We start from the raw sequence: 26,393 nt of genomic DNA, 5'->3' as shown, positions 1-26,393 counted from the left end.
TGAAGCCCTACCCTGCTTGATTTTTCTCCATAGAACATGTCACCATCTAAGTTATAGGATTACATGCATGCTGGTTTTCTTTATCCAGCTAGATTATCAGCTCCATAAGAACAGGAACTTTATTTTATTCACTGCTATATCCTTAGCACTTAACAAGTGCCTGGCACATAGTAAGCACTCAGTATTTCTTGAATTAGTAGGTTGATTGAACCTTTTTAGAAAACAACTAAAGCATGGTTTAAAATCCTTTTTTTTTTTTTTAAGTAAGAGGATAATGAAGTAAATTCTGTCCACTTGGTACAAGAGAAAGCTATGCATGTGGTAGTATCTGAGAGGATAGGATCAGAAGCAGTAATGTTGGTCGTTTCTCTCTCTTAGTAAGAAAAGATGATGGGAGAATAATTTCCAAGTATAGAGGAAGTTGTAGAATAAGGAACAAGCACTATTTGTTGGCAATCTTTGAAAAGATTAGGCTGATAGCACCAAAAGTTTGGTGCAGAGCAATAGCACAAAATAAGGTTGCAGGGGGATGGGAACAGATGTTAAAAGGCTTGAAATAAGTGAAAGGGGGTAGGATGCATGGTGCCTTACTTACAGAGATCAGTAGTGTGAATTCTTGAACTGTGAAGGTTAAAAAACTAACTGAATCTAAGCTTGTTGGTGTCATGTAAGGTGGCAAGGAGGGCAGAGTAAGAAATACCAACTGGGAGGCAGTTGTAACAAGGCAGAGTTGAAGTAATAATACTCCAGGTATAAAGGAGTATATGAAATAAAGACATGAATCAAAGATAAGCAGTAATGTGGCAAAGAATAAGACTTGGTGACTAACTGCATATGGGATGCAAAAGAGGAAATAAAAGTTTCTCTTAGGATTAAGAAATTATATTTTAAAAATTGTTTTCTGTTTTCATTACAGGTTTCTCATTCACCAAAAAAATGGATCATTTAATTCTTTGGAGGACTCAGTTATCACAGTACTTCTGTACTGCCAACTAAGATTTATGAGAGTAAATTCACGACAATAAATATCTGCGTCAAAAAACTGCTGAAGAACTAAAAAAGGATTTTATATTTTAAAATCCTACAGTATCGTATTACTAAATAAAAGTAAAGAGCACAATTATTAAATTATTAGACTTCCTAATACAAGCACACATGTGCAGTAGCTGCTGGGTCCTGACAGTTACTAAACCTCAAATCTAAATGGTTTTTCTTTTGGGAAAGGTCATTACATTTTCAAGAAACCACTGAACTTAGTCATCAAGTATATTTTCAGCAGAGTATAAGTTAGGAGAATTTACTTGAAATAAGTTCTAGAAAATTCAGGTCACATCAACTGAGTGGATTCGATATTATGGCAGCAACTTACAGACTTGTGGTCAGTACTGTGAACCACTACAGCAGTGTGGTGATAGACCGGCGTCTTGAGCAAGCTATACATTATTGCACTGGGACCTGCCACACCCTTACACATGGAGTTGACTGCATTGTGATACATCATAGTGTTTGTGCAGACCTCTTACACATCCCTGTGTCGCAATTCAAAGATGCGGATCTGGGCTCTATGTTTCTACCCCATGAAAACGGGTTTTCCTCAGCTGAGGGTGACTATCACCAGCAGGTCCTAACAGGCATACCCAGGGTCAAGAAAGGATCTGCCTTTCAGAACACCTGTAACTTAAAGGACATTGCAGGAGAAGCAATCAGTTTTGCCAGTGGAAAAATAAAGGAATTTTCCTTTGAAAAGCTCAAGAACTCTAACCATGCAGCTTACAAAAAGGGAAGAAAAGTTAAGTCTGACTCATTTAATAGGAGGTCAGTTGATTTTGACTTCCTCTGTGGCCATTATAACAATGATGGGAACTCCCCATCCTTTGGTTTACTCCGGAGTGCCTCAGTTGAGGAAAAATCTTTGTCCCATAGAAACTCACTTGATACAAACCTAACTTCAATGCTTCTTCACAACTTCTCTGAAGAAGACCTGGTTACTCAGATTTTGGAAAAACATAAAATAGATAATTTTTCTTCTGGAACAGACATAAAGATGTGCTTGGACATCTTGCTGAAATGCTCTGAGGATTTGAAAAAATGCACAGATATCATAAAACAATGCATAAAGAAAAAGTCAGGGAGTAGCATCAATGAAGGAAACAGCAACGATGCCATTTCTAACTCTGATACTGTCTATGTGAATGTAATGACCAGGTTAGCATCCTATCTGAAAAAGCTACCATTTGAATTCATGCAGCCTGGAAATAATGAGGCTATAGATTTAACAGAACTGGTCAGTAATATGCCCACTTTACAACTGACTCCCTTTTCCCCAGTATTTGGCACTGAACAGCCCCCTAAATATGAAGATGTTGTCCAGCTCTCAGCTGACTCTGGACAATTTCAAACTATAGCACTGCAAGATGACAAACGCAGTTCTAGGAAAACAGACCCAGTAAAATCCACTCCAAACAACTCTACAAATCCCTTATATAACCCTGAGATAAGTGATCCCAGAACTCCAAAAGATGCCCAGCTTCAATCTACCATGAACTCTTTAGAAAATGTTTCTTCTGGTGACCTCATGGAGACCCTTTATATTGAAGAAGAGTCAGATGGAAAGAAAGCATTAGGTAAAGGACAAAGGACAGAGAATGGACCCGGTCAGGAGTTGTTAAAGGTAAATGAAGATCGAGCAGAATTTTCAGACTGTGGTACTCCTCTTAAAAAATGTTCTGCCTTAGTGCGAAATGAAAGTGATAAGATATTTGAGAAATCAGTTGTTAACCTATGTGAGGAAGACCTTAAATCAAAAGTTCCTAAAATTGAAGAGGGAGACCACAGAGATTTTATGAATCCAAATAGTCAGGAAGAGATAGATAAATTGTTAATGGATTTGGAATCATTTTCACAGAAAATGGAGACCTCTCTAAGAGAGCCACTTACCAAAGGTAAAAGCTCTAACTCTCCAAATAGTCATAGTCCAGTGACTGGTCAGCTTCCTGTAGATCTTGAGCCCAAGTCTAAAGTCTCTTCACCCACCGAAAAAGTCTCCCCTTCTTGTCTAACAAGGATTATTGAAACCAATGGACACAAAATAGAGGAAGAGGATCGAGTCCTCTTACTGCGAATTCTAGAAAGCATTGAAGATTTTGCTCAAGAACTAGTCGAATGTAAATCAGGCAGAGGGAGCCTATCACAAGAAAAGGAAATGATGCAGATTCTACAGGAAACCTTGACAACTTCCTCCCAGGCCAATTTATCGGTCTGTAGAAGTCCTATTGGTGATAAAACCAAAGATACTACTTCAGTAGTTTTGATTCAGCAGACTCCAGAGGTGATCAAGGTAAGACCCAACAATCTTGAGTCCTGAGAATTAGCCAAAGAAATGTTTTAATCTGTGCAAAACTTAAAAAGAAAAACTATTTCTCTTGGCCATTTTCTTTTCTACTAAAGTTCCTGCCTTAGACTAGGCATGGTCTTAGTTCAGTGAAAAAAACTAAAAAGCAAGGGCTTTACAGTCAGCCAGACTGGTTTCAGCTGCCCTCCTCACACGTTTCATCTTCTTCCTAGCCCTGTGACCAGAGGAAAGTTACTTAGCCTTAATATCCTCATCTATTTATTAGAAATAAGGATCAAGGTAACTTGGGTGAAATGCAAGCAAGGTACCTTACACAGTTAGGCATTTGATATTAGCCTCGTCCTCCCCAGTCAACCAGTAGGCCAGTCATTAATACATACATGTACAGACTATAAGGTACAGTGTGAGGTACAAAAAAGACAGGACATGATTTCTTAAAGACCTTGAAATCTAGTTGGGAAAATGCAACTAACATACTGGAAGGAATTCATGATCGTGTTGGCGCTTCGCTGAAAGTATTGTGAGTGCAATAGGTCTTCAAAGAAGGTAAAGACTAGAGTGTATCAGATTTGCTTCTTCATGCAAGTGGGAATAAATACAAATCTAAGGTCATGGAATAGTAATATTTTCAAAAGGCTTTGAATTTACCCTGCTGATAGTTTTGCTTTAATAACCCCAAAAAGGCAGTTATCTTCCCACTCGTGTGTATGTCTTAGCACAACAGTTATTTCTTGTTCATTTTATGTAACTAACATGAGTTGGCGATGGGCTTTGCTCCATCTCACTCAGGGTGATAGATGTTCCGTGTTCCTACAACTGTCCCATTTCTCCATCTGGAACATGGCTTAAGAATTCACTGAGGAAGGGAAAAAAGATGTTGCTTTTCACTGCCTTATTCCTACCTGTGATGCACTTCCTTTCCACTCACAGTGCAGTGATTCCAGCCCAAAAAGCTAAGAAACATAGGGAAGCACGTAGAATATACTTGGTGAGCACTGTCTCTACCTCATGAATGATGTACCATACAGATAATGAAGTCAAACATAAGGCCAATTAATGAAACAAGTTGTAAAATAATATGAATTCTTAGAGATACATACATGGTACAAAAAGTATAAAGAAATACATGGATACACCAAATATGATGTCCAGAACAATGATTAATCCCTGGGAAAAGAGGAGGGGTGGAACTGAGGAAGGATGTACAGAGGACCTCAGTGTTAGTAATCTGATGATGGATCATAAGTATTTTTTCGTGTTATTTTTATGCCTTTTTTTGTATGTTTAATGTAAATTTTTTAAAAATTGGATATTAGAGATGGCGTATATGTGAGCAGGTTAAAAAGGAAGTTAATGTTAATTTTAACATTCTCATTAATATTTTCATATAAGTAGGAAAAAAGTATATTATGATGAGATGAACAATTTTTACATTGTTTTTATTTTGTGGTTGTGCCAGGCACATTTTTAGTTACCAGAGACAAGTACTTAAGTTTAAAACTATACATACTTAAGGTTACAAAATGATGCTTTGGATCTAAATATTCTCAAACATTTACCAAGCATTTCTGTGAAATTTCTGAGTCTCCTTATTCATTGATTCACAGTTGGTAATATCTTTAGTTAAATTGGTTGATACTGGGGGCAAGAAACTGGAAATTAAAATTAAAAATTAATTTAATTAAAATTAAAAACAAAAATAAGAAAATGCTTTCATGTACATAAGTGATATTGATGTGCTGAATATTTTATAAAAAAAATACCTATAGAGCAATCTCAAAATGGTGATAACATAAGAACTAACCATTCCTTTTTGGGTTTTTTTTTTAAGATTTCATTTATTTATTTGACAGAGATCACAAGTAGGCAGATAGGCAGGCAGAAGAGGGGTGGGGCGGGGAGAGCAGACTCCTTGCTGAGCAGAGAGCCAGATGCGGGGCTCTATCCCAGGACCCTGGGATCATGACCTGAGCCGAAGGCAGAGGCTTAACCCACTGAGCCACCCAGGCACCCCAAGAACTAACCATTCTTGGGAGCTAAGGCATACTAAGACATTTAGATGTGTTTTCTCACTATCTTCCCCTAAATAACCTGTCTGCTCATTCAAAAAAAAAAAAAAAAAATTACCTTTTCTGCTGACCTATTACAATGTCTAACAACCATTATAACCAGAACCTTACTGTAATACAGTGTTTTGAATTTTATTTAACCCTCCTCCCCCATTATCTTCTCTGAAAAAAGAGGGAAAATTCTTCTAAAGGAGATGTGCTGCAAAAAGTAGAAAATGTGAACCTGAGGCTAAGAATAAGTTCTATGTAACACCACTCCTATATCTTAGCTGACAGCTCATGAGCATGTACCCCGTGGAACGTTCCCAATCTAAATACACCCAACCAAAAATTCTGCACTTGGGTCTATTGGTTTCCAATTTTTTGACAAGTATGGACTGAGGTCAAAATCTTATAAAAGACTCACCCATAGAAAGGAGAACCCTCTTTTTTTTTTTAAGATTTTATTTATTGACAGATCACAAGTAGAGAGGCAGGCAGAGAGAGAGGAAGGGAAGCAGGCTCCCCGCTGAGTAGAGAGCCCGATGTGGGGCTCGATCCCAGGACCTGAGATCATGACCTGAGCCGAAGGCAGAGGCTTAACCCACTGAGCCACCCAGGCGCCCCAAAAGGAGAACCCTCTTACATTGTTGGTGGGAATGCAAACTGGTGCAGCCACTCTGGAAGATAGTATGGAGGTTCCTCAAAAAGTTAAAAATAGAGCTGTGGGGCGCCTGGGTGGCTCAGTGGGTTAAAGCCTCTGCCTTCAGCTCAGGTCATGATCTCAGGGTCCTGGGATCGAGCCCCGCATCGGGCTCTCTGCTCAGCAGGGAGCCTGCTTCCTCCTCTCTGTCTGCCTGCCTCTCTGCCTGCTTGTGATCTCTGTCTGTCAAATAAATAAATAAAATCTTAAAAAAAAAAAAAAATAGAGCTGCGCAGCAGTTCCACTACTAGGTATTTATCCAAAAGATACAAAGGGGCACATGCATCCTAATGTTCATAGCAGCGATGTCCACGATAGCCAAAATATGGAAAGAGCTAGATGTCCATTGACAGATGAATGGATAAAGAAGTGGGGGGTGTGTGTGTGTGTGTGTGTGTGTGTGTGTGTGTGTACGCAATGAAATACTATGCAGCCATCAAAAAGAATGAAATCTTACCATTTGGAACAACATGGATGGAACTACAAGGTATTATGCTAAGCAAAATAAGCCAGTCTGAGAAAGGCAAATACCATATGATTTCACTTATGTGGAATTTAAGAAATAAAACAGATGAACATAGGGGAAGGGAAGGAAAAATAAGATGAAAACAGAGGGGGAGGTAAATCATGAGAGACTTTTAACTCCAGGAAACAAACTGAGGGTTGCTGGAGGAGGAGGTAGGTGGGAAATAGGGTAAATGGGCACTTGATATAATAAGCGCTGGGTGTTATATGCAACTTACGAACCACTAAATTCCACTCCTGAAACTAATAATACAGTATATGTTAACTAAATTGAATTTAAACACAAAATTTTTTTAAAAGACCCTCCCATCACACTTTTAAATAAGTCCCATTATCACAGAATAGAACAAAATTCTTAAAGTTTTTATTTATTTGAGAGAGAGAGAGAAAAGAGCACAGAGGGAGAGGGGGAAGAGAAACAGACTCCACACTGAGCAGAGAGTTTCCGTAGCGTAGTGGTCATCACGTTCATCACGTTCACCTCACACACTGAGCAGAGAGCCTGATGTGGGGCTTGATCCCAGGACTCTGAGATCATGACCTGAGCTAAAGACAGACCTTTAACTGACTGATCCACCCAGGTGCCCCACAAAAGAATAAAATTTGATGAGATTTCTTTTTGATAAAAGTTGAAAATAATTCGTGAAAAGCCAATTTAAAGAGAAAGGTAATATAAAATGTTTAATTCCTGAAAATAGTTAATGCAAGAAAATAAAACCATCTTTCTTGACTCAGTTGGCTTCCTGCTTATTCTTTTTTTTTTTTTTTTTTTGTCTTTCTGTGCTGCTTATGAAATATTTTAAATCAGGAGTTGGCAGATGTTTTCTATAAAGGGCCAGATAGAAATATCTCAGGCTTTGCAAGGTCACAAATTCTCTGTCACAGTTTGTCTTTTTTTTTTTTTTTTTTAAACAGCACTTTAATAATGTAAAACTACTCTTAGTGCCCCAAGCCTTAAAAAACAGGTAGTGGGCCAGATTTGGCCCATAGAGTGTATTTTGTCAATCCCCATTTTAACTAGAAAAGTATAGTGAATGACAAAAAAAGCATTCCTTATTACCTACCACTTAGCTTTGTCAAATATTAACATTTTATCATACTTGCTTCAGATCTTTATTTAGTATTTTTTTATTATCATCATCGTTTTAAAAAAAATCATCTCAGATATAGTTGAAACCCCCTGGGGTCCCTAACCTAGTATTCTCTCTCCTTTCCAGAAGTAACCACTGCCCTGAATTTGGTATTTATCTCCTGCAAGTTTTTATATAGTATTATTTGTCGTGTTTTTATTCTTACAGTGAGAGAGTGAACAAAAAGTAATAGGAAATAAAATTTGAGAGGTAGATTGGGGCCAATTTATGAATGACCTGTATGGTATGCTAAACCCTTAGGATGAGGAGCTTATAAAGGTTTTTAAGCAGAAAAGTCCCACTTTTTTTTTTTTAAGAATAATACATTTTTAAAAGGATAATAAATGTTAAACTAATGTTTAACTAATGTTAAACTAATGTTTAACTAATGTTAAACTAATGTTTAACTAATTAGTTTAACTAATGTTCAACTAATGTTAAAACTAAAATAAATGTTAAACTTTTATTTTTTTCAATTTCTTAGATAAATTTACCAGTTGTTCAAAACATTTCAATTAAAAACTTTATGTAATGGGGCATATAGGAAGTGCATTGGTGACTGAAAAGAAAGATTGACTTGAAGATAGTATATTTTTATGTATAAAAATATACTGTTTTTACATTAATATTATATAATAAATAGTAATATTTAAATATTCATTTCTCAAGAGTGAGCAGTATTAGTTCAGACATTTTTTGCCCAGAAATAAAATTCAGACATGTATTGGGAGTGATAAGCGAATAGAAAATATGTTTGGTATTGAGAGATTGATATCTAGATACGGGTCTAGATCAGGAGTCAGCAACCTGATGCCCAAGGACTAAATCCTTCCTGTGACCTGTGTTTGTAAATAGTTGTAACAGAACACACCTGTACCCATTTGTTTACATATGATCTGACTGCTTTTGTCCTCCACCTAAACTGAGTATTTAAAGACCTTAAAGCCTGAAATATCAACTGTCTGGCCATTTATAGAAAAAAGTTTGTGGACTATTCAGCTAGATATTATTTGACTGTAGACCGACAAAAGGTTTTTGACGAGGTTCTATGTGGTATTTTGTTAAAGGCATTGGAAATCTTGGAAACATCATTAAATATCAATAGTAAAAACTACCAGTGATTGTCAGCAGTCAAATAGTACACCAATAGAAAAAGCAAAATAAATGAGCGCAGTGTTTGGAAATTCTTCATCATGAGTTCTGATCTTGGGTTTTGATCTACATAGATTCCCCCCGCCCCCAGTGATGACCCATCTCTTACTTTCCCACTTGAAACAGTTTCCTTTTCATTCCTTTCTAACTGTCAAGTTAGTGATATTATTGACTAGTGAATGAACATTTAGTACATGCTTTTTTTTTTAATATTTTATTTTCTTATTTATTTATTTGACAGACAGAGATCACAAGCAGGCAGAGAGAGAGGGAGGAAGCAGGCTTCCTGCTGAGCAGAGAGCCGGATGCGGGGCTCGATCCCAGGACCCTGGTATCATGACCTGAGCCGAAGGCAGAGGCTTTAACCCACTGAGCCACCCAGGCGCCCCTAGTACATGCTTTCTTCACTAAGCCTCTAGGTGACAGCAAAAAACCTGTAGGTTCTAGAATAGCTGAGGTGTGAAGATGGGCGAAAATGAGTTATATAAGAAGAGAACAGCCTATGGAGGAGGGAAAGAGGGATGTGTCGGAGCTCTCAGAGGGTTTCATTATTTTGAATGAATGAATGAATTACTGAAAACATGTTTTGACATAGATAATACAATTTTTTAAAAACACTTAGAAACTATAAAATGTTATTACAATCCTTTTTGGTCTGTTTTTAGCCAAATGGAGCAATAGCCTGTTAGCTGATATTCACAACTTAAAATAATAAAACCTAGGCTCCCTTGAAAATTCTGTCTCCTTAATTTTAGTTAAAAAAAAAGGGGGGGCTAGGAAAAAATTTCTATTATTGTTTGCCTCAATTGAAAGAATGGAGGAAATGGGACAGAATTCTTTAACAAAAGAAGAATTTAAGGTAAATAAAGAGGATTTTTTTTTAAAAAGCTCTACTATAATATTTAAGTCTTGTAAAACCTTAAAAATTTCAACTAATTGTGGGGAAAACCTGTGCGAATTACTAAAAAATACAAATTAAAATTTCAGTGTTTTTAAGAAATAGCTTTATTTTTATTTATTAATTTCAAGAATAAAGAGTAAAGGGGCACCTGGGTGGCTCAGTCGTTAAGTGTCTGCCTTTGGCTCAGGTCACGATCCCTGGGTCTTGGGATGGATGGAACCCTGCATTAGGCTCCCTGCTTGGCAGGAAGCCTGCTTTTCCCTCTCCCACTCCCCCTGCTTGTGTTCCTGCTCTTGCTCTCTCTCTGTCAAATAAATAAATAAAACCTTAAAAAAAAAAAACTACCACCAAAGTATTGCCAAGTGTGAACTTTAGCTAGACCTATTTCAGTAATGAAGTAGAGATTATTTATAGTCATTAAAAAATTATTAAGGAGGACAATTTAGGTGATATAAACAAACTTTAAACATTTCATGAAATGGACAGTCTCCTTTCAGAGAACTGCAAAATGGGCCATAAGGTAAAAAACTTTTGTAAGCTGAAGAATAAAGAACAAGGAAGAGCCAAATAGAAAACATTTGATTGGCTGGGGCCACATAGCCTTGCCTGTCATGAAAAGGCGCAGAGTTAGCTTGGCACTGGAGAGTTGGCTATGTGAATATATTGTGTTTCTGGTCAAGCAGAGCATTGATAGGGACACAGTTCTCTAAGTTTTGCTTTGCTGGGTGGCACCCCTGGCAGGAACAGCTCTATCTTGGGCCTAAACATTTATTTCCACAGGCCCCTTATTTGATCATTTTAGAGGTCTGATCAAAAATACCAGTCTTTTAGTTACCATCACTTCTTCAGGTCTCAGTGTAGTTTTCAAGAGATGATGTCAGACCCCTGTTCTAGGAGCTGGTTTTGTTTTTCTGTTCTCTTTTGTTGTTCCAGTCTGAGAGAGACCATCTGTCAGCTGGTCAGTGGCTCTCCACATGCCTTTAAACTTTTGAGAGAATACAGTATATTAGGGAGAAAAATGTTGTGATATAATATTTGGGGCACTGGGTGGCTCAGTCAGTTAAGCATCTGCCTTCAGCTCAGGTCATGATCCCAGGGTCCTGGGATCATACCCCGTGTTGGACTCTCTGCCTGGTGGGAAGTCTACTTCTCTCTGCTTCTCTCCCTCTCCCTCTGCCCTTCTCCCTGCTCATTGTCTCTCTCTCCCTTCCTCCCTCTCTCAAATAATAAAGTATTTTTAAAGATCTTTAAATATATATATACTTATATATGTACACACACACACATATATATGTAACATATGAATATAATAATTGGCAACAAAACAATCCCATGGTTTGGACAGTTCAAATGAACCAGGGTACCCATAACCCAAACTAGCTAGAATCAAGTAAGTCAAGAAATGATCCCCAAGGGGTAGATATTTCTTTAAGTCAGTTGGCATGTTTATGTATTTTGTGTAACTGTATCTCCACTTCCCTAGAAAGGTTTATCTACTGAGCTTGTTTCAGAAAAACTGAGGCATTGGAAATCAGGGAAAGATTTATAATGGGCAGAAAGAACTACAGGATTACCAGCATCTTTGCCAATTGAGCAGGCGGTTGGAGGATGGATTACCTGCTCTAGCAGTGGCCTGAAATATGTCAGCAATGGCATTATCTTTTCAGGCATGGACAAGGAAAAAGTTGGACAAAAGAATCATAAATACCTTTATGGTATAAGATTTAGGAAAAAGATAGTTGGAGAAAGAATGAAGAAACATTCTTGATCTGATGTCTTGAAAGGAAGCAGTCTGCCTCCATATCAGCTCCTTTTTCCTGGTCAGTTGGATTTTGAGGTCTCTGGCATTCAGGACCAGATGTTTGGTGGAGCCTTCTTCAGTTGCGAAATAGGCATGCAAGGTTTGATGCCTTGTAATTTAGTAGCATTGTTGGTAGTTCAGAGTAGGTGGTACCTTTAAAAAAGCAATAGAGTAAAACAATAACTATCCCTAAATGACAAAAGACTTAAAAATGCCCATAGTTAAAGATCTGATAAGAATTCACTATATTAGAAAGGAAATTTGGTTATTTCTGTGACATACAACATTTTAAGAGAACTGGAATTATGACTGGTAATATTATACCAGGACATACCAGATTTTTAAGAATTTCATACAATTTCTAGAACACTTAATAGCATGCACCCATACAAATACAACCTAAGAAGGTTTATTACATATTTGACAGTGTTTCCTATGGGATTTAACATACCAAACAAACCCAGTTAGTTTAACATCTCTTTTTTACAAGGTGAGAGACCAATCCTTTGAGATTTTCCAGGGACTCCGGCAGATCTTAAAGTCACTTTGAGGTAAAATGACTCCATTTAGAATTTGACTTGGGGAAGTTATCAAGATGTCAGAAGGTTTGAAAATTATAATAAATAGGATCACAGGTCATTATAAATAATAGTTTTCTATTTAACCAAAGTGACAATAAAAGCATGTATTCATGTACCAATAAAATATAAATTGTCTTCTGCTAATGCAATAAAGCACACTCAAGTTATTTGAAAAAAAAAAAAGATTTTAAAGGTAAATACATAAAGTTACAGGGTTGTGAACAAAATTTTAGCCCTTTTAGTATTGAGAAGACTGGGTTTTCTTAAGTAATCGAAGACCCAATAAAGACAATGTGAAACATAGTAAATTTTTTTGGTAAGAAAAAGTCTTAGCTGACAAGGCAGATTACTTAAAAGAGAAAGAAAAAACTTTCTTTACAATTTCCTTTTTGTTTATAGCAGACCAATCTAAGAAAGCACTTTGTTTTTTTAACAGAGAGAAAACCAAATTCTAGTTTTGAATCAGTGCATCGAAGATACTAAAACTTTTTAACTCATTTTTTTTAGCTTAAATAAATCCACTCCAATCTTAGCTAGATTGACCACACGTAAAGTTCCTTTCTCAGGATTCCTTTTCCATGCACCTTCTACAATTCTTTTATATCCATTCAGATTTTGCCCTAATTTTTTTTTCTTATTCTGGAACAATTATTTTACTTTTGAACAAAATTACTTTCTTTTTTCCTTTGCCAAAAAAGCAAAACAACGACAACAAAACCTCATGTCCTTCATACCCTATCCAAGCGACATTCTACTTTCCTTACCAATTTTTAATATATAGTTGTTTTCTTTTACCCATATTATTTCAGTAATTTTAGTTATGTATATTGATTAAAATTCTTAACCCTTAGAACCTTTAATTCCTAATGAAAACCGAGGAATAAGCAATAGTGGACTGTGGACTAGCAAATTTGTAAACCCACTTCATAATTTCTAGAAGTATATTCTTTCTATAGTAAATTTTTCAATGTGGCACAACGTGTTCAGTAATAGACCCAATTATTTTAATTACTCTGAAAAGGAAGCCAGAAGTAGATAAACTGTGTTTATTATATAAATAATGTAAAAAAGTTTATAATGTAAGTAATGTTTCAGGGGCACCTGGGTGGCTCAGTGGGTTAAAGCCTCTGCCTTCAGCTCGGGTCATGATCCCGGGGTCCTGGGATCAAGCCCCGCATTGGGCTCTCTGCTCGGTGGGGAGCCTGCTTCTCCCTCTCTCTCTGCCTGCCTCTCTGCCTCCTTGTGGTCTCTGTCTTTCAAATAAATAAATAAAATCTTTAAAAAAATAATAATGTTTCAGTAATTTATCTTATTTGGAAATAATCTAGATATTCAATGAATATCTATAATTTAACTTAATTCAGTATAATTTTAAGGTTTCAAGTTACCAGAAAGATTTTGGAAAATATCTTTAAACATGCTGTAAAGCATAATTATTATTGAAAAGTCCATTTATAACTTAAACTTATATCTATTTAATTTACATGATCTTTTTTTTTATGTATTTTTTTAAAGATTTTATTTATTTATTTGACAGAGAGAGATCACAAGTAGATAGAAAGGCAGGCAGAGAGAGAGAGAGAGGGAAGCAGGCTCCCTGCTGAGCAGAGAGCCCGATGCGGGACTCGATCCCAGGACCCCGAGATCATGACCTGAGCCGAAGGCAGCGGCTTAACCCACTGAGCCACCCAGGCGCCCCTAATTTACATGATCTTAACAATTATGAAACTTTCATGAGGCATTTAACAGCCGTCATCTTAAATTATCTTTCTTTTGACAGATTTTGCAACAGAGATGGCATGAGCTCTTTGGACTTATAGTAGACTTAGGAAGAATAAAAGTTGCATGTCTGCATTATATTTAATATTGACAGTTCTAAAGACATGCCTGTTCTAGTTAAACCAACAAACGAAAACTAGTTTCCCCCCAGAGATTATCCTAGATCATGTAAACTTAAAAAACGTTTGGGTTAGTGTCTGTGTTTCTGAGAGTATATTCTTGATTAATCTAAACACTTAAGTTTTTTTTAAACCAATTGAGCTTCTTTACAAATTAATTTTGGCAGTACTATCTGGAAGTAGAAAAATGTCAGCCATTTGGAACATATAACCGTAGATATACATAAACATACAGAAAGACACAAATAGGGATCTTACAGGTTTTGTTCTAAAAATTCAGCCATGAAACAGGTATGATAATGCAAAACTCACTAGTTTGTTTCAGTGTTCCAAAATTCACCGTTAACTCACTAGTTTTTTAAAAGAACATTTGGGTCCAATTGTGTTTCTGGCAGAAGGGATAAATTTTAAGGTTACCTGACTAATATTTGAGGAGAAGACTTTGAAGATTTTTCATTCACTGATAGACTTTTCCTTTTTCCCCCCTCCTTCTTAAAAGAATTACCTTGGTTCCTAGAGAAGACCAGATAGAACAAGTACATCTCAAAGGCACAAAGAAAGAATGCAAGTTCCTCCAAGAAGGACTTCTGTTTCCTAAGGCCAGAATTTTTACAGTATGCACAAGCCATCCGAGATGAATAGGGGAGTTTTGAGAATTGGTGAAAAGCATAGGTGGGCTTTTTCTGTTCTTGGAAAGGTTCCATTTGTAGGACAGTTGCTTTCAATTCCTCAAAGAATCGAGTTGTAACCTGAATGATATTAAGGTATTGACATACCCATCCAATTACATTATCTTCAGTTTGCTATTTTGTATCAGGGAGATCTTCAATTAAGCTCGAAATTGAAGAGTTCTATTTTCTAGATTTAGACTCTTTGTCTTGGAATGTTTTCCTTTCCCTCTAGGTATGAAGTTTTATTTAGCCTGGAGAGAAGAGCTAAAGAAAAAGTTCTATCAGGCTCTGAATATCAGCTCCCAATTTGGACAACTTCTGACCATAGAGCTCCTTAAAAAAATCTTTCAAATATCTTGTCAGGTTTCAGCTGGGACAAACAGTGAATATTCCTGGCAGTACTAAACAACCCCTTGGATGCAAGAAGTATCCCTAAGAGTGTGCAAAAGATACTACCCTCCCAAGATCCAAAGCCATTCCCAAAGATAGCCAAAAGAAAGAAAGACAGTTCCCCCTAAGAGCTGGCAGCAGTTGGTAGAATCCTAGCCACAAATAGAGTGCAAGCCATGTTTTTCCAGCCATTTATTACGCTTCCAGTCTGATGGTTGGCCTGCCTGCATACACAATAACAGACAACCTGTGTGTGAGAGACAGGCAGAAAGCTAAGCCAAGTTCTGAAGACAAATAAGGAGGGAAAGGATCAACAACAAATGGGTACCCCAAAACCAAATTCACAAGAATATGCATTTAGAAAGGAAAGGACAGGGACACCTGGGTGGCTCAGTTAGTTAAGCTCCTACCTTTGGCTCAGGGTCCTGGGATCGAGGTCCGCATCAAGCTCCATTCTCAGTGGAGAGCCTGTTTCTCCCTCTGCCTGCTGCTCCCTCTGCTTGTGCCCTGTCTCTCTCTCTCTCTCTGACAAATAAATAAAATCTTAAAAAAAAAAAAAAGGGACAGTGAAATTTTCTCAACTGAATACTATGGAGATCCAGAATTGACTGTGTAAGAGTTCTCACCCTTTGCTGGCTTTTGCCAGTTTTCGTAAGATCTTTCTTATCTGCAGGCTCAGGAGCAAATGAAGTTTAAAGTATAGTCCTAGTATCTACCAGAATTTGACAAGGTTCTTCTTTAATTTTAGTTCCTTTTAGAATACTTAAGGGAATAACTGGTAGCAGTCTACTAGAGGATCCCTGAGAATCCCATTAACTCTGGGAGGGGCCCATATGAGGATTCTCCATCTGCAGCAGATATGGGAGCATTGACTTGTGGGAAATTTGACAAGACCTCTGAAGACAATCTTTTTTCCCATCCTCATTGATTGCAAATGAGAGTCAGTTTCTAGGCTGGTGTTTTTATGATGGATCCCTACAATGGTATAATGGGGGAGGCCCAGGTGTTTTAGGTCTCTGGACTTGGAGTTGTTGCAGTTTTAGGGCCACTAACTTGGCAGACTTTTGTTTACCCTCTTGTATTCTCTTCAGAGTGGAAAAACAATCCAGATAGAGGATTACTAGAAAGAGTATTCAAATAAAGGAAGATAGAGGGGACTAGTAGGAGTTGTTTCAGTCTTACATTCTTTTGTTTTGGGTACTTCTCGTGTCTTTAATTTTTCATTAGCCTTTTTTTTTTTAAAGATTTTATTTACCTGACGCACAGGGGAGATCACAAGTAGGCAGAGAGAGAGAGAGAGAGAGAGAGAGGAGGAAGCAGGCTCCCCGCTGAGCAGGGAGCCCGATGCGGGGCTCGATCCCAGGACCCTGGGACCATGACCTGAGCCAAAGGCAGAGGCTTAACCCACTGAGCCACCCAGGCGCCCCTTTCATTAGCCTTTTTCAGTGAATCTTTCAATGAAGCTATTTTGGAATTTTGAAGTCTTTTGGAGGCTCCCACCTACCTGCCTATTAAAATAGGCATCCCATTCTTTTTGTTTGATTTGAGAACCCCCTGCTTTTAAGTGAACTTCTTAAATGAATGATCTTGTCTAATTGGAATGCTTTCCATATGGCTGTTGTAATTCTAGGCTGTCTTTATAAGATGTCAGTTTTGTAGATACCTTCAACTTCCAGGACCGCAGTTCTTAGACATAAAATAGGTGCGTTGAAAGTTTGCATGCTTAATTCTTTGAAAGGAGTATCCCATTATTTAGCTAATCCTGGATCTCTTGGCACAAATTAATACTTAAGAGGGATGTGCTGCTCTGTTGGGTACTTTGTGTGGTGTTTTACACTGTACCTTTGATGCACAGTTTTCTCAAGGTTGGCAGGTGACCTAGTGTCAATCTGACCCATTCCAAGACCAACTTATCCTAGCACAAGAGTCTTAGAGTTGGGTGATGAGTGCTCTAACAGACTCTTAAGTGCTTGACCTGTGCCCACCAGTTTTGTGGCTTTGGTTTCTGAGATTCCCATTACCAGTAGATTTCGTATTCTCTTCACCTTTACAGTGGTGGACACTCTGATGACTTTTAATAGTCTGACTCTTGCCAACTTAGATTTTTATTTTGACAGTCAAAACAGTTCAGATTTCTTCTCTCTTTATTTTCCAAGTCCCCCAGCAGTTTATACTGTGAACTTGCCTCAAGACTTTGTGAGTCCCCTAACAGCTGCACCCGTCGTGGCTCCTAATATAACTGCCCCAGAACCCTCCTGGAAATTTCAACCCCAGAACCTTTTCAGGAACAGTATATACATACATACTTTTAAAATAATGTTTGTTTGGACCAGAGAGCTACCCACAGGGATATGAAGCTCAAATCTGAGTGTGACTTACCACAGCTCTCAGTAGTAATGAGAACAGTGAACTCTCAAAATGTTCAGCGAGTGCCTTGTCTGTACGACTTGTCCCGTAGGCATTAGCAGTCAGCCTTGGATCTCATCCCGTATCACCAAAACCTGTTAAAAGTGATTAAAGAAGACAATTTAGGTGATACAAACTTTAACACTTTATGAAGTAGACAGTCTCCTTTTGGAGAACTGAAAGATGGGGCATAAGACAAAGAGCTTTTGTAGAGTAAAGAATAAAGAACAAGGAAGAGGCAAATAGAATACATGTGATTGGCTGGGGCCACTTAATTAACCTTGTCTGGGGTGAGAAGGCTCAGAGTTGGCTTTGCATTGAATTGGCTGCATGAATATACTGCATTTTTGGTCAAGCAGAACTTTTGCAGGGACATGGTGTCTAAGTTTCAGTTTGCTTGATATGGCACTCAGGCAGGAATGGCTTTTTCTTGGGCCAGAAATTTATTTCAACATGGTTAATACATAATTGGTATGCAAAATAGAGGTTGCTAAAATGCTTTAAATGCATAAAATAGTTTGTGAATAGTATAAGCATGCATAGCACACAGGAGGAGATAAAATGAATCAGACATGACAAGCCTTTGTGGAGCCCACAGACTAATAGGGGAGGTGAGCTGTTTACTATGATGGAAAGTAGAAAGAATAGATTCCAGAAGAGAGAGACAAATGAAGTCCTACAGGATCTCAGAGGAGAGAGAGAGAACATCTCAGCTTGTGGAATTCAAGAAAGTTTCTCTGGAGGAGATAGCATTTGGATATGGGTACTCCAACTCAACAAATTTACTTAAGGTGCTAGCTCTTGGTGCTATGACAGTGTCGATGATGCTAAGATTAGAGGTTTATTTCTCCAGTGGCTTGGATCAGTTCCATTCTATTCCATTCCATTCCATTGCATTCCATTCCATTGCATTCTAAGACATCAAAGTGTACTTTAGTCCTATCCATCTGTCTTAAAATATGTAAGCATTGGTCTCAGGAGTATCCAGTAAGAGAGACAAGATGGATATGTCATGAAACCATTATTTCTGTCACACCTAAGCTCTGTGGTAGCCTAATCTTGATGATCAACAGTGACCAAAATTGGTTTATCAGACCTTTCCTTCCTAGAGAGTATGAAGGGAAACATCAGATTCCTCTGGTTATATTATTGTGAATTCTAACTTAGTAGAATCCACTCTAACCTGTTTCCCATCAGCTTTTCGGAGTCTTAAAGTCAGAATTTAAGCAGATTAATGTATCTGACAACCGAAGTCATACCTTGCCTTTTCTTTTTCCACTTCAGCCTCCAAAGATGTGATCACTAGCTCCTAAATGTACACCTAATAAAACTTAAATGTTCAAATAAGAATTTTGAGGGAGATTTGTGAATTCCTCTCAGGTTTCTGTGTTTGAACCACTAGCTTATATTGGCCTTTATGTAGCAAATAGTTTTAAATAACTTTGTTGAATGAATAAATAAATGAATGAGTAATCAAATAATGGGGTTATTGGTTGCCTACTCTTCCTGCTTCCCAAATGGAAACTGTCCTCTTGCCTGAGCGCTAGCTAGCTCGTTGTCCTTTGACTCTCAAGGATAGATGCAGGAGAATCTGAGGTCAGGGTGCCCTTCTAGGACATGAGAGTGGTGTCTCAGCAAAGCTCAATATCTCATTAGGCCTCTGGCCTCTTAATTTCTCTAGCTTTTAACACCTAACTATCTGTGGTATTCTAGGGACAGTCCCATCACCTTTCCTGGCAAGAAGAAAGAACCCCATTAAGGGCATAAGTCAAGCAGAGAAAGACAATTATCATATGGTTTCACTCATATGTGGAAAATAAGCAATAGCACAGAGGACCATAGGAGAAGGGAAGGAAATCCAAAGGGGGAGAAATCAGAGAGGGACATGAACCATGAGAGACCATGGACCCTGAGAAGGGAGAAGGGTGGGAGGAGGGGGTAACAGGGTGATGGGTATTGAGGAGGGCACATGCTGTGATGAGGACTGGTGTTATATTTAAGTAATGAATCATTGAACACTACCTCAGAAACTAATTATGTACAATACAGTGGCTAACCAAACATAATTAAAGAATAAAAATTTAATATCTGATTCGATTTGGAAAATTATTTCGTATATGCTGGATGTACAATTAATTTCAGTGATTCTAAACATCTATATTGAATGTAAACATAACCTGCATTCAGTATCCTAGTGTGAGATACAACAATTATCATTCAATTTTGGTTCTCCTGTTAGCTATAATAAAGCTACCCAAGGGTAAAAAAAAAAAAAAAAAAAATTCTGATATGGTAAATATTGACAGTTATAACCCACATAATCAAAAACTCTTTGGAGTCCTTAGTAATTTTTAAGAGCATAAGGAGTCCTGAGTCCAAGATGTGTGAAAATCACTGGATTTAGTACATTATGGTCCATGTAATGTGGAGAATTATTCAGTCCTCAAAAATATCACAGAAATGTATTTGTTGATAAGGAAAAACATTCATAATATATTAAGTGGCAAAAGGTTACAAAATGGTGTGCTGTGTTACCCTATTCTTATTTAAAAATATATATGCATATGACTAAAAGATGATTCTGACTTTAAAAAGTATAGATCATTTCCCTTCCTTGCAGAATGGAAATCTCTTGATTATAGACTATAGATATTTTTATCTATAGATATTATAGATAGATATAGATATAGATATATAGACTATAGATATTTTTAGGAGATGGTGCTCTCTTGTTCACCATTGCACCCCTAAGCCCTATTGTAGAACCTCCACATGCTGTTTAAATTCTGAATATTTGTCCTTTCTCTTTAAGGAATACCTGTACATCTCATTGTCTCATTGTCCTTTTCCCATTCTTAAAATTTCCATCTTCATCTCCATGAAATTAGGTTGGAAAAGAATTTTTCTGGCCATTTAGTTTTTCAGCACAACTGTTTTTTTTGTTTGTTTGGTGTTGGTGGTGGTGGTGGTGGTGTTTTGGGATGCCCAGGAGGGTCAGAGAAATCTTTTGGGGTAGGCAGGATTTGTGCTGTTACTAGAATTCTGCTTTCTTCGATCCTGATCAGGAATCTATGTCTGAGATATCATTCCAGGGGAGAATAAAATGTTTTCTTAGGTTAATGATCTAACATTTTGGTTTTCTCAAAGTTTAAATATTATATAATTTTGTATATATATTTAAAAGTATAATAATTATGAAAATAAATTTAAGATTATAGCAAAGCACACTTTAGGAACCTTATTGTTTATTCTGGAGTATTTAAAATAAATGTTTCTCTGTCTACATTCAGCGTTGATATCCATGCCTTCATTGAGATTAACCAGTCATATCACTGAAGGAAAATGTTTATTCTCCCCTAGCTTTAGAGGTGCTGATGGCTTCTTTGGATAGAGTTTGGATAGAAATGAAAACACTCAGTAAGATAGTTGGAAATCATCCTAATTTATTTAACCACAGTGTGGATTAATAAAAGTAATGGGATCTTGCCAGTAGCAAATTTGAATTTGCAGAATGCGTTTTACCTGTATTTCCCCCTCTGCCTTTAGTGGCTTCTGAGGTCAGATTCTTTTGCATCTCCATTTTTCCTAGTGAATCAGCATCAGCTATCTCAAATATGTCCCCACCTATATTCAAAAGAACTTAGATATGTATATACTGATATAGAAAAAATGGTCAAGATAAAATATTTAATTAAAAACATAAATTGCAAAAGAGATGTACCAGTGTGATCACTTTTTCTTAATATGTTTGTGTGGACACAAAAACTGGAGGGTTAACCTGCTCCAATTAGGCACATCCCCTAGAATTTTAGTAAAATGTGAGTCCCAGATATCCAGATCCTTCTGATGAGAATAGTCCCTGCCTACCTTCCACACCACCCTTGGCAGGAGTGAAAAGGAGTTCCCAGAACTCCTCTTGTTCCTGTTATGCCCTCAGGCCTCCCTCACAGGTCTGCCCAATACTCACAGCTCCACCCCTCTGCCTAAAGACCATCAGAACTAATCTAATTGTTTCTTCATCCCTGCTTGCACCAGTCACCGTAAGAAGTCCAGGAGTCCAGATCATCACTCTTTCACTCTATTCTTGTACATGCTCTCTTCTCAGTCCACGTCCAACCCTCCCAACTCCTGAAATCTTTTCCCCATGCCCTCTTGAACTCGTCATTCACTGGCAGAATCTCCTATGTTATCAGACTCGTTCTGAACGTTCCCTTTACTCCTTGTTCTAACTGAAATCCATCTCTCCCACAGTATAGCCATGTGAAATGTTGGCTTTTTTTTCTTTCCCAATTCACCCCCTCGCCCACTGGGTCTGGAGGGGGCAGTGAGTGTTCTTTCTTTTTATTGCTACTTCCAAACTATTTTTCCTATCTCACTGAAACTACCCCTCCAATTTTGAACTGATGTCATGAGACTCACCACCCAGGACCCCTCCTGGTTGTAGTCATCTACCAACCCCATGTCATTTCCTTCCTTCCTTTCTTTATTTTTCTTTTTTAAGATTTTATTTATTGATTTATTTGTCAGAGAGAGTGAGCATACAAGCAGTGGGAGCCGCAAGCAGAGGGAGAAGCAGACTCCCTACTGCCCGGGGATCCTGATGCAAGACTGGATCCCAGGACCCTGGGATTGTGACCTGAGCCAAAGGCAGACACTTAACTGATTGAGCCACCCAGGCACCCCCCCCCCCTTACTTCTTGAAGATGTTCTCTCTTGGCTCTATGGTGCTTCCCAATACAATTTTTGCTACAATTCTTGTGAGTTTTTAGTAGGTGAAGCAGCCAATACATGTTTCTCAGTTTCTTGAGCTCTCCAGTGAATTTGTCTTCTGTCCTCCTTCAGCTACTCCTTCTCTGTTTCTGTTTATGTCAGTGGTTTTAAAAGTATGGTTTCCATCAACAGCATCAGCATCACCTGGGAGCTTGGAAGAAATACATATTTTTGTCCTAGTGTTCAACGATTCATTAGTTGCGAATAACACCCAGTGCTCATCCCAACATGTGCCCTCCTTAACACCCAACACCCGGTTACCCCATCCCTCCACCTCACTCCCTTCTGTAACCAACAAAGACTATGATGTACTATATGCTGGCTAACTGAACATAAAAAAAAAATACGTATATTGAGGCCCCACCCCTCACCTACTACATCAAAACTCTAAGGATGGGACTCAACAATCAGTGGTTTAACAAGCCCTTCTGATAATTCTGGTGCATGGTTTGAGAACCATGCCATAGTTCCTCATTAAAATCACTCTCTTGAATATACTTTCAGCTTCTTTGCCTTACCCTCACTTTATAGTATTCACCTGGAAAAACCACAGCTTACATTAAATTGTGTTCTCTTTCTGCTTTGTGCTTTTATTTCGTAGTTAACCTTGGCTAGAGAAAATCACAAAATAATTCTGAATGGTCTTTGCACTAAATTCATGACCACCAACCTCCATGGGCCTTCAGAGCTGTCTGGCAGTCCTACTACAGTTCTCTAATCCCTCACTTTCCGAGTCTACAAATGACTCATCCATTCTTCTCTGTTTGCTAACATCTCTTCCATTCTCACCCTCAGCTAATGATGTTGTTTCCTATTTTACTAAGAAAAATGAGCCGATCAGAGGGGGACCTTAAGCTAGCCCCCTAGCCATATCAGTACCCATATACTCTCTCCCTTTCTTTCTGTTACTATATGTGAATGATCTGGGCCAACCCATGTACTGGTGCTGTAGGTCCCATCTTCTCCCACTAACTGAGGGACTTTCTTCCCTGATTGGCCTTTTTTCTCCCACATTCATTGATTTTTCCCCATTACTAGGTCTTTCAGTTAGCAGTTAAAACACGCTGTATCTCCCATCTATTTATTTATTTATTTTTTCAGCGTAACAGTATTCATTGTTTTTGCACAACACCCAGTGCTCCATGCAATACGTCCCTCCCTATTACCCACCACCTGGTTCCCCCAACCTCCCACCCCCGCCCCTTCAAAACCCTCAGGTTGTTTTTCAGAGTCCATAGTCTCTTATGGTTCGCCTCCCCTTCCAATTTCGCTCGACTTCCTTCTCCTCTCCATCTCCCAATGTCCTCCATGTCATTTGTTATGCTCCACAAATAAGTGAAACCATATGATACTTGACTCTCTCTGCTTGACTTATTTCACTCAGCATAATCACTTTCAGGCCCATCCATGTTGCTACAAAAGTTGGGTATTCATCCTTTCTTTTTTTTTTTTTAATAAACATATAATGTATTTTTATCCCCAGTGAATGTGAATCGCCAGGTTCACACACTTCACAGCACTCACAATAGCACTTACCCTCCCCAATGTCCATAACCCCCTTCCCCCTCTCCCAACCCCACCTCCCCCCAGCAACCCCCAGTTTGTTTTGTGAGATTAAGAGTCATTTATGGTTTGTCTCCCTCCCAATCCCATCTTGTTTCATTTATTCTTCTCCTATCCCCCTAACCCCCCATGTTGCATCTCCACATCCTCATATCAGGGAGTGTATCTCCCATCTTTAACACAAGGCGTCCAAAAGGCACTTGGCATCCAAGAAGCACAATTCTGTCAGCTGTTATATTTGCAGTATAATGCTTATCATCACTAGAGGTTTGACCATCAGTTCCAGCCTTCTCATATGACATCTGTGAATTGAGCCCTCACCCAAAATTACAGAAAAGTCACACACACACACACCACACACACACACACCACACACACACACACACACACACACACACACACACACACCCAACGAAGATAAGCAAGGTATTTTATAGAACTGCTACTGTGTGTTCATTGACATGTAATGTCAGTGGATTGGAAACCCTCTTTTCCTTCTAACTTTAGTTGTCTGATGTATTGATAGGCTAAAACTGAATTCTTATGCTCTATAATGAGCAGTCTCTAATGGAATTCCTGAAAGAGAGGGTAGAAGAAAAGCAGACTAAGGAGGACAGAGAACTCTAGAAACTAGAAGTTCTAGATACCCAAGAATTATTATGCCTAATAATTTTAGACTCTTAATTATCTCTTCTTGCCCCAGATCCTAAAAGAAGATCTACCTCTAAGTATTAGGAATACTGAGGGGGGGCGCCTGGGTGGCTCAGTGGTTTAGGCCGCTTCCTTAGGCTCAGGTCATGATCTCAGGGTCCTGGGATCGAGTCCCGCATCAGGCTCTCCGCTCAGCAGGGAGCCTGCTTCCCTCTCACTCTCTCTGCCTGCCTCTCTGCCTACTTGTGATCTCTCTCTGTCAAAAAAAAAAAAAGTATTAGGAATACTGAGGGGCAAAAATATTTGATTTGTAGGTTCTTTCTGTTAATTCATCATGGAATGTGTTCCTGTCATTTGGAGGCAACTGAAGCAAGACACAAAATGCTTATTAGACTGTCTGTTTTGCTGCAGCCAATAAACTTAAGGCTCAAGGATCAGGCCAGGATCAAAGAAACCATGAATAAGCAACATCACACAACCTTTTCCCCCCACCTCAGTATTCATTCTTTAAGAGTAAAATAACATTAATTACACAAAACAAGCTATTAAACAATGTGAAAACACCAAGTTAGAGCCTAAAGGAGGATATCAAAATTTAGGATTAAGAGTAATTAGCTAATTAGCTTATAATCAATTTCTTAAAGCTCATTTGCAGTGGTATTTTAAGCAGTCTATGATTCCAAGTTATTACCTCTTTTAACTACTCTGCCAATTAGAGCCAGGTTGAGAAAGGCTTTTTTTTTTTCTAGATATAATTTGCACAGTATAAAATACACCCTTCTGAAGTTCATAATTCTGTAGGTTTTAGTATATGCAACAAGGTTGTGCAGCCTTCGGCACTAATTCCAGAACATTTTCATCATCCCCCAAAACCTGTATTCATTGGCAGTCACTCCCTATACCCTCCTCCTCTCAGTCCCTGGCAACCACTAATCTACTTTCTGTCTATATAGATTTGTCTATTCTGGACATTTCATGTAAATGGAATCTTACAATATGCAGTCTTTTGTATCTGTCTTCTTTTACTTAGCAGAATGTTTTCAAGGTTCATCATGTCACATGTATCAGTGCTTCATTCCTTTGAATGGTTAAATAATACTCCATTGTATGAGTATACCACATTTTGTTTATCCATTCACCAGCTGAGGGACATTTGGGTTGTTTGCACTTTTTTGGCTATTATGAATAACTCTGCTAGGAACATTCATGTACACGTTCTTGTGTGGACTGAGAAAGTCTTTTGATTTAGTATTTTTAAGTTTTTCAAAACAGCCAGCTTCCTTTTTTGAATCAGAAATTACCCTTCCGATGTAGCAGAGCTTCCTTTTAAATATGTAACTTTGTTCCCCCATAGCATCCTTTGAGCAGAATCTTTAGTGTCACTTCACAGTGACTCTCCTCTGGACCTTATTCTAACATTGAACACAACTGAGCTCATTTCCCAGGCTTGCTGTGCTATGTATTTCTGTCACTCAGATTTTCACAGCTTTGCTGCCTCCTTTACCCCACAAACCTGCTTCACTCTAAGGTCTTGGTTGATGGTATCATCTCAGTCTTATAGCCATGTTAAGCTGAGGCTGGTGAATGACTTGACAAGTTTGTTTATAAAATAAAGGCTAGACTTATTTTGGCACAACACGTTGCATATACAGTATTAACTGTTTAGCAGTTTTCTACGAGTCAAAATAAATGATTTACTTCTTCAGGCAGTTGTTCAAATTTTTCTCTATCCTGTGTAATCAACCCATTTTTTTTTTCTTAAACTATCCCATAGCGCTGATTCTTTCCAGAGAAAGAAAGAATTAATATTGTATATCACCATTGTCTTCACTAAAAGGAATTATAATCCTT

The 26,393-nt window shown here is 38.1% G+C and overlaps 1 protein-coding gene across 4 annotated transcripts in view; it reads left to right on the top strand.

The window, feature by feature from the left end:
- The window catches only part of PPP2R3A (protein phosphatase 2 regulatory subunit B''alpha), a 199,151-nt gene that overhangs the window by 50,241 nt on the left and 122,517 nt on the right, over nt 1-26,393 (top strand). For 3 of the 4 annotated variants that reach the window (XM_046001661.1, XM_046001660.1, XM_046001662.1), the window contains one exon: nt 917-3,337. The exons of the other annotated variant lie outside the window; for it this stretch is intronic. In XM_046001661.1, coding sequence (XP_045857617.1) covers nt 1,355-3,337 — 1,983 coding nt within the window. In that variant the 5' untranslated portion in view covers nt 917-1,354. The remainder of the gene's footprint in view (nt 1-916; nt 3,338-26,393) is intronic. 4 annotated transcript variants of the gene reach the window in all.

Source organism: Meles meles, chromosome 4 (genome assembly GCF_922984935.1).
Source record: "Meles meles chromosome 4, mMelMel3.1 paternal haplotype, whole genome shotgun sequence".
In the NCBI taxonomy this organism is placed as follows: Eukaryota; Metazoa; Chordata; class Mammalia; order Carnivora; family Mustelidae; genus Meles; species Meles meles.
The sequence above is the reverse complement of the archived record's forward strand: the minus strand, read 5'-3'. Positions and strand labels throughout refer to the sequence as shown.